Source organism: Pseudochaenichthys georgianus, chromosome 24 (genome assembly GCF_902827115.2).
Source record: "Pseudochaenichthys georgianus chromosome 24, fPseGeo1.2, whole genome shotgun sequence".
NCBI lineage: Eukaryota > Metazoa > Chordata > Actinopteri > Perciformes > Channichthyidae > Pseudochaenichthys > Pseudochaenichthys georgianus.
Window position 1 is genome coordinate 33,775,780 of NC_047526.1, and position 12,614 is coordinate 33,788,393.

General features: G+C 42.1%; 1 protein-coding gene across 1 annotated transcript in view; it reads right to left on the reverse strand.

Moving 5' to 3' along the window:
• The window catches only part of igf2r (insulin-like growth factor 2 receptor), a 71,454-nt gene that overhangs the window by 41,536 nt on the left and 17,304 nt on the right, over positions 1–12,614 (reverse strand). The window contains 20 exon segments of the mRNA XM_034075756.2: positions 582–681; positions 683–745; positions 2,130–2,147; positions 2,149–2,232; positions 2,523–2,563; positions 2,566–2,617; positions 2,701–2,742; positions 2,744–2,878; positions 3,592–3,751; positions 3,842–3,957; positions 5,356–5,524; positions 6,959–7,109; positions 8,517–8,654; positions 8,740–8,895; positions 9,442–9,585; positions 9,680–9,844; positions 10,044–10,147; positions 10,629–10,806; positions 11,904–12,063; positions 12,411–12,516. Coding sequence (XP_033931647.2) covers positions 582–681; positions 683–745; positions 2,130–2,147; positions 2,149–2,232; positions 2,523–2,563; positions 2,566–2,617; positions 2,701–2,742; positions 2,744–2,878; positions 3,592–3,751; positions 3,842–3,957; positions 5,356–5,524; positions 6,959–7,109; positions 8,517–8,654; positions 8,740–8,895; positions 9,442–9,585; positions 9,680–9,844; positions 10,044–10,147; positions 10,629–10,806; positions 11,904–12,063; positions 12,411–12,516 — 2,282 coding nt within the window.

Below are 12,614 nucleotides of genomic sequence, written 5' to 3' on the forward strand. Positions count from 1 at the left end.
AAGAGGGGACACATGGTGATGTAGAGAGACACGAAGAAGAGGGGACACATGTTGATGTAGAAGAGACATGAAGAAGAGGGGACACATGTTGATGTAGAAGAGACATGAAGAAGAGGGGACACATGTTGATGTAGAAGAAACACGAAGAAGAGGGGACACATGTTGATGTAGAAGAGACATGAAGAAGAGGGGACACATGTTGATGTAGAAGAGACATGAAGAAGAGGGGACACATGTTGATGGAGAAGAGACATGAAGAAGAGGGGACACATGTTGATGTGGAAGAGACATGAAGAAGAGGGGACACATGTTGATGTAGAAGAGACATGGAGAAGAGGGGACACATGTTGATGTGGAAGAGACATGAAGAAGAGGGGACACATGTTGATGGAAGAAGAGACATGAAGAAGAGGGGACACATGTTGGATGAAGAAGAGACATGGAGAAGAGACATGAAGAAGAGGGGACACATGTTGATGTAGAAGAGACATGAAGAAGAGGGGACACATGTTGATGTAGAAGAGACATGAAGAAGAGGGGACACATGTTCAAGGACGCTCTAAGTCTCTTTAGATCAATACCTGTGGGCTCGTCCAGGACTCCTTTATATGTGAGTTGCAGCAGGCCGTTGGTGGAGTACTGCAGAGTCTTCTCCACCCCCACCGGGCTCAGAGCGCGCCCGTTCCTCCAGCTCACAGCCAGCGATGCCCTTTCCACACTCGGCCACGTCTGCGCAGATGTTCACCTGCAGGGAGGGAAGAGCCAGAAAACCAGGTTTATTACCAGGTGGACACGTACGAGGAATTTCCACTTGATGTAATAAATAATACATTTCATTTATATAGCACACTTGAAAAAACGACGTCATCTCCCAGGTGCTTCACAATGCTATAGGGAAGGAAAATAATAAACAAATACAATAAGATATCTGTGGGATAGCTATATATTCTTTATATTATTTAATAGTTTAAAACATGTATTTCCTTGCTGTTTATAGTGTTTATTATTATCATTTAAATGTATTCTTAGTTAGCGTCATAAGTTAAAGTAGTTTCTATGCTTTTATTTTTGAAGGCATGTTTTGGGCACTGGGTGATTAGATCACCTGGTGTAATCGTATATATTGGAGACAGGTGGGGTGGTTGGGAGCCAGAGCACGAGTAGGCAAAACGGTTTTTTACCAGGGTGTGTTTCACAGCCACACAAGGAAAGGCTTAAGGAAAAGAGGAAACCTGTTCATTGTATTTTGTTTCAATGCCAACAACGGAGAATCTTGTCGGTACCTGGATCATTGCCCTGCGTAAGATCCGCTAACTAGTGCCTCAGCGGCTGTATTATTTTTAAGTTAATTACTCTGTTTTATTTCTATATGATTTTGGCCGCTACAATATCTAATTTATTTGAAAGTTCAAGTTTTTTATCCTGAACTTTGAAAAATACAATGATGAATTCAAAATAACAATAAGTATTTGAAATAATGTTTCAGGTTGAATATTATTTTGATTCAGTTTCAGCATTTTTTTTGAATAAAAATATTTATTTTCATATTTCACTTTTATACATATTTCGATATTTGAATCCTTATTTTTTTCAGGTTGCAGATTGATGTTTTCAGATTCAAAACCAATATCTTGGTTTCGCTTTCAAAACTGTTGGCCCTGATGTTGCTTGGGGGGCGGGGCTTACCAAAGAGTGGTTTGGCATAGAAAGTTATATTTTCTCACGCTACCTAACATCCATGAAGGCAACATGACGGAGGGAGGCCTGTCACTCAGGATGCCAAGCCACTCTTTGGTAAGCCCCGCCCCCCCAAGAACTGAATCAAAAATAATATTCAACCTGAATTTATTTCAAATACTTATTTTTATTTTGAATACATCATTGTATTTTCAAAGTTCAGCTTTCAAATCAATTGTATTTGTTTTTGAATGATCAAAACTTAAGGCATAAAAGGTTAGAATAGGAGGGTCTTGAGGCATTTCTTAAAAGCTGAGTGATGCATGTTCTCTGGAAGCTGATTCCACAGACATAAAAGTAAAACAGACATTTAAAAATACAGATACAAGCTATTATAAGAAATATAATAACATAAAAGTATTAAACATAATATAGTAAAATATAGCTCTTACCAGGAAGTCCTTTCCATTTGGCTGTTGTGGTGTATCCCTTCTCATTGGCCAGAAGCTGAAGGTTGAACTCATAGCCAGTATTTGGGTCCACCACAGAACAACTCTGAAACACAAACACATGTTTACATGGCAAGACAGTGCATTCTGAAACAGCTGTATAGTATACCGATATTCTGTCCTTGTACATATCCCATATTCTATTGACATGTATTTAGACCTACTTTTTATGTTGTGTTTTATTATATACGTTACATCGTTGGAGGAGCTCAGGTCAGAATAATTTGATTGTCATTTTCTACACTGTAGCTTTGTGCATATAACAATAAAACCTTTGAATCGAGACGTTTAGGGAAACACAGGATGAGATAACGTCGTGATTGAAGCTGAGCTCACATTGTCCTCAGTGGTTTTGATGGCGCAGGCTGCTCTGGTGTCCAGATGAAGTTGGCGGTGCAGTTCTGGTACATCAGGAACCGCGGGCCCATTGACTGCACAGCGTGGAAAACAAACAGTCAGACACGTGCGTAAAACATACAAAAAAAAACGGCTCCACTTTGCTGTATAACCTCACCGAGCTTCCTCTGGAGCAGACCAGGTGGATGCGTGTCGTGTAGGGAGAGCTTCTGGCCGTCTGAATCGCACACGGAGCCGTCGGTGAACTCCAGCAGCAGCCGGTCCCGAGCCTCGATGATCGGCCCTCGCTTGGAAACACCCATATTACCGACGGAGATGACTTCCTTTAGAGATCCCTGCGGAGAAAGAAGAAGGGAAATCACACTTTAGGTGTTTCGTAGAGATGACATGCCATCACATTTGCTGCTCGTCTAATTCGGAAAGAACTGGCAACTTTTGAAGATGCACACAGCAAGATGTTCCTGTCACGAAAGACCTTAGCTGATGAGCTCTTGAAAGTGGCAAATAAATGTACATACGTGTCTGTTCAGTCACTAGCTAATACCATTTAAGGGAACACAATGATTGAGCCTATAAATCTAAATCAAAATATTTGTATTTATCCCTAGTGAAATTCTTGAAATAGATTTAACAATGGTGGAAAAATCTGAAAGCAGTCCATCATTTTGACAGATTAGAGCAAACTCGGAACAGCGCCAAAGGGAAATGATACCGTTTCCAGACCTAACTATGTCGTACAAATCATTTAAACGTCTGTGAGTTCTGGCTTTACGCTGTGCGCACTCCCGCGAGGTGCAGTGGGCATGCATAACACGGCGCTAACAGTTCACAAGCTTGCGTGTGCCCCCTCCCCACCCCCCGTTTGTATTTCTGTTGGATGTATATAGGAACTGGGTGTCTTTGGTAAAAAGTCCTGGAGCTAATGCTGTTTTAAGTTTCTGCTGAGGCAAACCAAAATATGGTGTCACCACAGTAGTAATAACCGTTGGGGATTACAACTTGAAGTTACCACTCTGTTTTTCACACTGTGTTTCTAGCGGTTACGGACCTGGTCAGAGATGTACTTCATCTGACAGACGGACGCATGGCTGTCGCAGCCTGTGACAGGGTTGATCGGACGACAAATGTTGATGTAGTACTTCTTCAAGTTCATGGTTTCAGACAAGTCCATCGTCTGCCAGTTTTTCATGGAGGTGGAGCGGGACAAGCTGGAGGCAGAAGGGAGAAAACAATCCAGGAGTCACTCAACATTACTTGGTTGTTTTGGTGAATGAATAAAACATGTAGCTGTGCATTACCTGGATAAGTCGTACTGCTCTAGAGTGACGGGATCTGTCACCAAACACTCATGAGGCCTCTCAGGACAAGCGTAGGACGTATACCAGCGGAAGTTATACGTGTACTTGTCCTCAACCTGCATTCAGAAGATTCAAATTAAAACTGAACGTCATACGTGTGATGTGCAAAGTTCTTTTTGAAGAAAGGCCAGAAGAAAAAAACATAAAGAAACAGACATGTGTTGGGGAATCATTTGCCCTGCACGTCCTCCTTCGCCCTCTGACGCAGCTGACCAGCCGTTACCTCCCTTAAGGAGGGGCTGCCCTAGCATTTTGTTGTTGTTACCAGTTTGTGACCGAGCAACTCTCGGTCAGAGATAGGGATGCATACCGGTATCCGGTATTTACCGAAATACCGGTTACTGGTGGCTACGGTATACCGTACCAAAATCAGATCCGATTCCGATACTTTAAAAAAAAGGAAAACAAAATTCAATTTTTTTTTTTTTTTTTTTTTTAAAATGTAATTTTAAAAGTGAGTCCGTGGCCCGTGATGGCGGGTGTAATAAATTAGATTGCATAATCATTTTTCTTCATATTTGATGTATTTTTGTTTGTTCAATACTAGAAAGGTAAAAGTCCCACAAATGAACTGTGATGGGATTTGTTTTCTCTCACCAGTGAAGGTAAATGTTGATTTTAAAGATGAGATTTGTTTGTTTGTGCAATGCCGAGATCTCATGACCTTTATTCTATTATTTATTTGTTCTCTAGTCGAATCTCAGGTTTAACATTAATTATAACGCTGCTATAACGGTCTGTTCGCATTGACAAGATGTGCTATTCACGCGGCCCACCTGATGGCGGGTGTTATAAAAGATATTCCATAATCGGTTTTCTTCATATTTGTTATGTATCTTTCATTGTGTGTTCAGTACTGAAAGGTCCAAGAAGTCCCACAATTGAATTTAATATTCATTTGACATGTCAACTATATCGTAAAGCGCGTCATGGGAGTAATTGTGGGATGATACATTTTCAAAGTATCACGATATGTATCGGTTGAGTATCGGTATCGTTCAGTGGTATCGGTATCATAAAAAAGTCAACGATATGCATCCCTAGTCAGAGATAGTTATTGTTGTGGGACACCTGGAAACACATCCTTCTCGGGGTGTAGATGACCCCGAGCCATAAGCGACAGCAAATGTGATTCAGTGTCCTCAGCTGTTTAGTCTATCTATGGAAGAATGTTGATTATTACGCTCTGAACTAGTTAAACCCTGGAGCTACAGGAGGGCTCTTCAGAATTGATTGTGGCATCTCTACCGTGTGGTCAGACCCGTGACATGTCTTGTGAATTCTCCGGCCGAAGCTCCAAATAAACCGTCAGTGTTTTCCATCAAAGCTCCAGCTTTCCTCGTGTCTCTCTGAGTCCTGACTCCCATTGCTTCAGAAGTTTCCCCCACAACATGTATTGTAAAAAAAAGGGGGAAAAAGGGTGTATATAGACAAAATCCAGAGGCATAGTATACCTGGAATTCTGGTTTTCCAGCTCCGGCTTCAGGGTCACACAGGAAGGAGATGAGAGTGGATCTGAGAGTGTGTTCTTTGTTGTTGTACTGGGAGCCGTTGCTGTAGGTGAGCTGGATCAGGCCGTCGTAGTAAGACAGACGGGAGTTCGCTTCCCCGAGACTCCAAGAACTGAAGCAGCAGACGGGAAAATAACAAGATGAGAAAAGAGATGAACTTGATTGAGCCCATATCCAGAAAATGTACACAAGCTTAAGAGTCAAGCAAGCAGAGGAAATAAGTGGAAATGTACTCATAAGAAATGACTCTGGAAAAGCTGCAGATAGAGCCATAAGAAATGAATGCAACTGATTATTTAATGTTTAATGTTGTTTTTATAGGCAATCATTGAAGCTTTGTTAGTTCCAGGTTTAATATGTGCAATAAGTTCATTTCAATAAGTCCGGCCCTCGACTAGTACCCATTTTTTTTATTTTGGCCCACTGTGTGTTTGAGTTTGACACCCCTGCTCTAGCAGGTAGTATTTCAGACTATTGGGAAAGAAAACCCACTTTAGATTTACTTTCGTAACTATTCATCTATCTCTGTTGCATAAGCATGCCTTTTACATTGTGTTTCTTACAAAAACAAATAGACAATAACGCACAAATTATCTTTTTTATTTGTATCTGATTTGGCAAATACTCCTGGTAGATCTGTAATGACAGTTCAAATGTGTCATAACCAGTGGTGTAGTGGGGATTTTTTTACTGGGTGGACTGGGCGGGGGAGAGCGCAACTTACATGATGCCGTTTAAAAAAATATAATAATAAAGGGCGGTGCCGGCCGTCAGCGAGCCGAGCCGGCCTTTCTGCGCGACTGTCACTCAAATGCGGGACATAGTCTCAATTTGCTGGACACATGATACAAATGCTGTGCGTGCAGTCCCGCACAAAGCCGGACACCTGGTCACCCTACACACACACGGTGCTCACACACACGGTGCTCACACACACGGTGCTCACACACACGGTGCTCACACACACACACGCACGCTTCAAATCCATCCATCCATCCATCCATCTTCTCCCGCTTATCCGTGGTCGGGTCGCGGGGGTAGCAGTTCCAGCAGAGAGCCCCAAACTTTCTTTTCCCTGGCGACATCAACCAGCTCTGACTGGGGGGTCCCAAGGCGCTCCCAGGCCAGCGAAGAGATATAATCCCTCCACCTGGTCCTAGGTCTACCCCTCGGTCTCTTCCCAGCTGGACGTGCCTGGAACACCTCCCTAGGGAGGCGCCCAGGTGGCATCCTAACTAGGTGCCCGAACCACCTCAACTGGCTTCTTTCGACGCGAAACGCTTCAAAATCAAGTTGCATAAATACTTGAGCTACGTTTTATTATAATTACTGTGAAATGCATTATGTTTTTGTCATTATTACAACAAATACACACTTGCAACTGATAACTCTGGGAAAGATTTTATATTTATTAGACTATTCAAAAAAGATAATGCTTCAAATAAGTTGGGGCTCCAAATAAGCGGGGGGACGGGATCCCCCGCGGGCAACGACCCCTACACCACTGACCACTGGTCATAAGCCCATGTCTTTGGCTTGTTCTCACCTCTTTTCAGACTGGCACGCCCCAGCCTTCTCCGGACAGCTGGCAGCTTTGACAGGACCGCACACGTTGATGTAGTAATCGTAGTGGTCGCTGCTCAGGTTGTAGAAACCACCGTCGGCTTTGGAGAGAGGAGACAAGTCGAAGGAAAACCCTGCGGAGCAACGAAGGACAGATAGAGAGGAACAACTTGCATCAGAGAAGACTCAGATAATGGCTCTGTCAACAGGAGAGGAGTGGAAACACAAAGACACCACTAGATGGCAGCACAGGTACGCCCTTTATGATTCACATATGATGATTCACTGTCATGTGACATGAAGACGTGACTAGAGGTTAAAATGCCTGGAAGTCCCCACCTGGTGGAGTTGAGGAAGTAGGACAAGCAGAGAAACTTCCTCATGTTTTTTCAAAAATAAGTATCATATGAGCAAGCAGAACAGATTCCTTATCTTTTTACCGTTTCTTATCCACCACATGTAAACCCGAGTAAATGTTATATAAACTGTCAAAACTACTTTGAAAATGCTTTGTCCTGTTGGTTGCCAACACGTTATAATTCAATATTTACTTTAATATCTTATGTACTTTCTGTTTCTCATACTTTAAATGATTTTATTTTTTATATCTTAAAATAATTGTTGCCATTATTAGGATATTCCTTTCTTTTTTCTCTACAATATACTTTATTGTATTGCTTTGGATCTTTATGCAGACCCGGCGCAAGAACAAATCTACAGAGAGGGCATATGGTTTTCATGGGAGGGGACACACAACCGTCATGTGCCGCGGCCAGTGTCGACACATGACGGTTTTCTGTTGGGGGTGCTGTGGGGTAGCTCGACGTTTCATAGAGGCTGCTCAAACATTTAGGGTTTGCCATTAATGTCCCGGGCGCTACAGTGGAATGTTCTACTGCAGTGCTTCTCAAAGTGTGGTCCGCGAGCGCCCCCTAGTGGTCCGTGAGTGTATTGGTAACATTTCACATTTTAAATAAATAAATACATTTAAGTTTTCCGCACTCTCGCGGGAATATCTCCGCAATGGAGCGAGCTTAAGTTTCACTTTCGATTGCATGATTTAGCCCAGTGCAACACCGTTGTCACACATGTTGCCACTTGTTTGTAACATTTTCTGGTGATTCGTAATCTGTTCTAGAAAAACGATGTGTTTTTGTGTTTTTTTATTGGTTGGTGGTCCTTGGTATGAAAAAGTTTGAGAAACACTGTTCTACTGCAACACTCCCCACACGCACATACACCCGCGACTGTTACAATGCAAGGTCGATAATCAGCTCATGGCATATAGGTGTAAGCAGAGGTAAAGAGCTATTTTTTTTAAGTGGGGGGGGGGGGGGCGGGACCTAACCTCATCTAGGGGGGTCCGGGGGCATGTTCCTCCGGGAAGATTTTTGTTTGTATTATTGAAGTCAAACGCATCAATCCCCATTAACTTTAACCCGGCTGCCTCTTTCTTGTCTTTCCCTCACTGCTGTGTTTTTCTAGCTCAAGTCAAACACTGATGAGTCAGACACCAGGAGGATTAAAGGTGTGTATCGTACCGGCCTGAGGGTCCTCCACCATGCAGTCGTCTCCCTGAGCCTTGGAGAGGACGCAGGCGGCGGCGGTGTACCACTCCATCTCATACACACATCCATCAGAGGAAACGCTGCGGAGGACAGGGGCGCTCTCCAGATCTCCTGCACAGAGGAACAGGTTTGAGAAGAGAAACCAAATAGATAGAGAATCACAGAATACATTATAAAGGTGGTAATGACTTTGTACCTGGTTTGCACTTGAGTGTCAGGATGGTTTGGATCCTCGTCTTTTTATCGCTGCAAACGCTTCCTTCAGTGTAAACCAGCCTGATGTCATTTCCTACTTTAGTCTTCTGGGGAGAGGAGAGGAAGCTGCCCAGGCTGATGACCCCTAGTTCCTTATCTGAAGCACAGGGAGATAATAAAAACATGTCAATAAATGGCATCTATCGCAAAGGTATGTATTGTTAAGACAATATTTATAACCGAAAATAGCATGCTACACGTGGGTAGATTAGTTGCAAAGGTCGGGTGGTCCGTTTTAAGTCAGTTTGAAATTAAAAGCAACTGACAGGTTTAATACTTTAGATATTCGATGCTGCAGACACATTTAGATGAGTTTGCATCAGTTAAAGTGTTTAAAACCCAGCTCTATTCTATAAAAGAATGATGTCTTGCAAAAGTTACCAGGGGGATGTATACAAAAAGCTTCTATATATACACAAAATATATAAATAGAGAAAGGAAATCTTGAGAAAGAGGAACAAGTGGAATTTTTGGGTTCATTACAGCAGTTTTTAGGTCAGATTGAATTCGATCTGTTTTTTGTTCCACTTTATAATTGTTTTGTCTCATTTCTTCATTCATCTATTTCAAGTCTCATTTCAATCGTTTTTAGTCCCATTTCTTTAGACTTTAGAAACCCCCCCATCCTCGTGTAGATCCTTACCCACAGCACAGATGGAGGCGTCCACCGGGCAGTGGACAGCATCTCCTGTCAAGAGGACTTTGTGACAAACGTTCAGGAAGAAACGAGAGTCTGGCTTTGGAGATGTATCATCCACCGCTTCCCAGTTCCCTCCGGCATCTGACCCTGGATCAGCACACAGAGGAACAGACACAATATTGAGTGAATATGGCCACACCAAAACGCTTTTTAAGAGGCCAATATTGACATTTGAACTCACCGGGGTTTCTTGTGAGGGCTGAGAGGTCGTAGTGTTTGGTGTTGTCTCTGACTTGACAAAGTAGATCCTCTTTCTCCTTGATGCAGGCGAAAGCCGTATCCCAGTCAAAGTAGTAAGTGCAGTCCGTCTCGCCCGCAAAAACTGGAACCCCTCGCCCACCGCTCGCTGCAAAAACAACACGTTTCTGCATCATGTATGGTACAAGTTGTGTGTACTTCTCTTAGTAGCATCAAGACTTGCAATCTTCCACTGTGTAATTACTGATATGACCACCAGATGATGCCAAGGTGCAAAAAATAGTTGCGTCAAAAACAAGGGAGACTTCAAAGAATGCTATGAGAAAATGTTCTGTGTTCTGTCTTACATGCGGTCTTGTTGCACTCAAAGTTGATGATGGTCATTCTCTGGAAGCCGGTGGAGCATCTGGTGCCGTCCGGGTAGATCAGAGTCAGATCTCCGTCTGAATAACTGCAGAGGAAAAGAGATTCGGAGAGAGAAATACTTAATAAATGTACAGTACTTTCAATGTTTGCCATTTCATCAATAAGGCAACAGTTGAACATGAAGTGTTGAATGAGGATTTCCGCTTTTTTCTTGGTTAACATATTGGAAAAAGGAAACTTTGTACACACAATTGTTGGAATAACGATACTCAAAAATAGAATTAGTACTGTAATTGGAAGTTTGCATAACGCCATTTTTTATAGCAAGTATGAGCAACACTGATACAGAAACATGGACACACCCAGCTATGATTCAATTACAACAAAAACATGTTTTGAATTGTGGCAAACATTTGACAGTTGATATAGTATCATTATAAATATTATATTGATGAAACAACCCTGAGATACAAGCTCAATGTTAGCGGAGCAGGAAGGTGCGTTTTACTACATTTATAAAATCTCAACTGTAATATAAAAACAAAACCATCAAAATCAAACATTACCGTAATGTCTGGTTCTTATATTGTCCAGCCACCTTCTTCACGTCCCCGGTCTTCTTCACCTGGCAGGACGAGATGTACGGGTCTTCGCCACATTCGTCGCTGGGGACCTTTCCACAAACGTTCAGGTAGTAAACGTAGCTGTCGTCCTCAGAATGTGCGTAGTACGGATGGTCTGTAGCTGTAGGGGGACACACACACACGAGGGTTTAGGAGGACATATTTACTTATTTTTATCATCCATTATTGTACTATAAGTCTCCATGGATCATTTTTTATTAAATATATATCAATACTACTGTGGACTTCTTTAATTATAAGTGATTTTATATTTATATTTATCTATTTAGATATGTTATACATTTAAAAAAAACAAGTAATCGTAAGCCTGAAAATCCAAAAGTAGAGTTTTGTTAACGTGAAAACATATGAATTTAAATTAATTTAAAATAACAAAATATAAAATTCATAGATGATAAAAATGGAATCTTAATCATGGAGATAATTGTAAAAAATGAACAAACACACAGTAAGTAAATACAAGGAAGACATGGTCAGTATTTTGGCCATTTAAAAAATTGTAGCATTACAGTTGTATTTTAGTCACGACATGTAACAGTTCTAGTAAGCATGATTAAAAAAAAAAAGTATTTACCAATGTTTTTATGTAACTCAATAACAAGTTTTCTCAAAAGGTGGAACTGTTCCTATGACAACAAATAAGTAGTTCTTGACTTCAATCGTGTATTAGCACCAGGATATAAAGCAGTTCTAGTCAGAGTGAACTGTGGCCGACATCTTGTCACACGCAGACTGCATAAAGTGGAGAAATGCAACAATGACTTTACTGAAAACAGGAAGGTCAGAATGGTTTACTCATACGGTTACTTCCTCAAACTAAAAACAGCAGCACGATGAGACAACAATTCATGTGTGTAGTTTTGAGTGTGTCACTTTCATACCTACTAAAAGAACAACACCTTATTGTGTGCGTGTTTGTTCAGTAGCTTGTAAGAACCGTTTTGAGGAATGAGGAAAACAAATGGAAACTAACAGCACAAACTTTGACATGTTAGCCTTTGCAGACCATTTACATGCACACAAACAAACAAACAAACGGGTAAGGGAAACCCCCCGAAAAAACATAATAGGGCCCCTTTAAGCAGCTAAGTGATACTTCTGACTCAAAGCAACTAGAGAAATGTTTAATTTATGGGCCTGACTAATTCTTCTCACAGCAGACCACTAGGTTGTTAGTCTGAGGTTCGATGTACTTACAGCTCAGGGTGAGCGGTGTCAGGTCGATGGAGATGTCGTGCAGGTCGTTGGTCATTTTGCAGTTATTGCTCTCCAGATAGTCTCTGTGACAGGCGTACTCCGTCACCCACTCCACCTCGTAACGACAGTTCGACTCCGCTATCATCTTAGGAGGACTGCCCTGTGGAGCCAAAGGATTTGTTTCAGTAATGCATGAGTTACTTTAGAAATGAGTGTGTGTGTGTGTGTGTGTGTGTGTGTGTGTGTGTGTGTGTGTGTGTGTGTGTGTGTGTGTGTGTGTGTGTGTGTGTGTGTGTGTGTGTGTGTGTGTGTGTGTGTGTGTGTGTGTGTGTGTGTGTGTGTGTGTGTGTGTGTGTGTGTGTGTGTGTGTGTGTGTGTGTGTGTGTGTGTGTGTGTGTGTGTGTGTGTGTGTGTGTGTGTGTGTGTGTGTGTGTGTGTGTGTGTGTGTGTGTGTGTGTGTGTGTGTGTGTGTGTGTGTGTGTGTGTGTGTGTGCGCGCGCGACATACCGGGTGTCTGATTGACGGACAGATGAAGGTGATGGTGACGGCTGGAGTGTGTTCCTTACAGATGTCTGGAGGAGTTGAACTGGTGGCGTTATACGTTAACCTCAGTCTGCAGAGGAGAGGAGACAAGAAAGTGAAGACTAAATATCTTTTCAAAGCTTTTTTAAATGTTTTACACTTTAAGGTCCCCTATTATACTATTTTTTA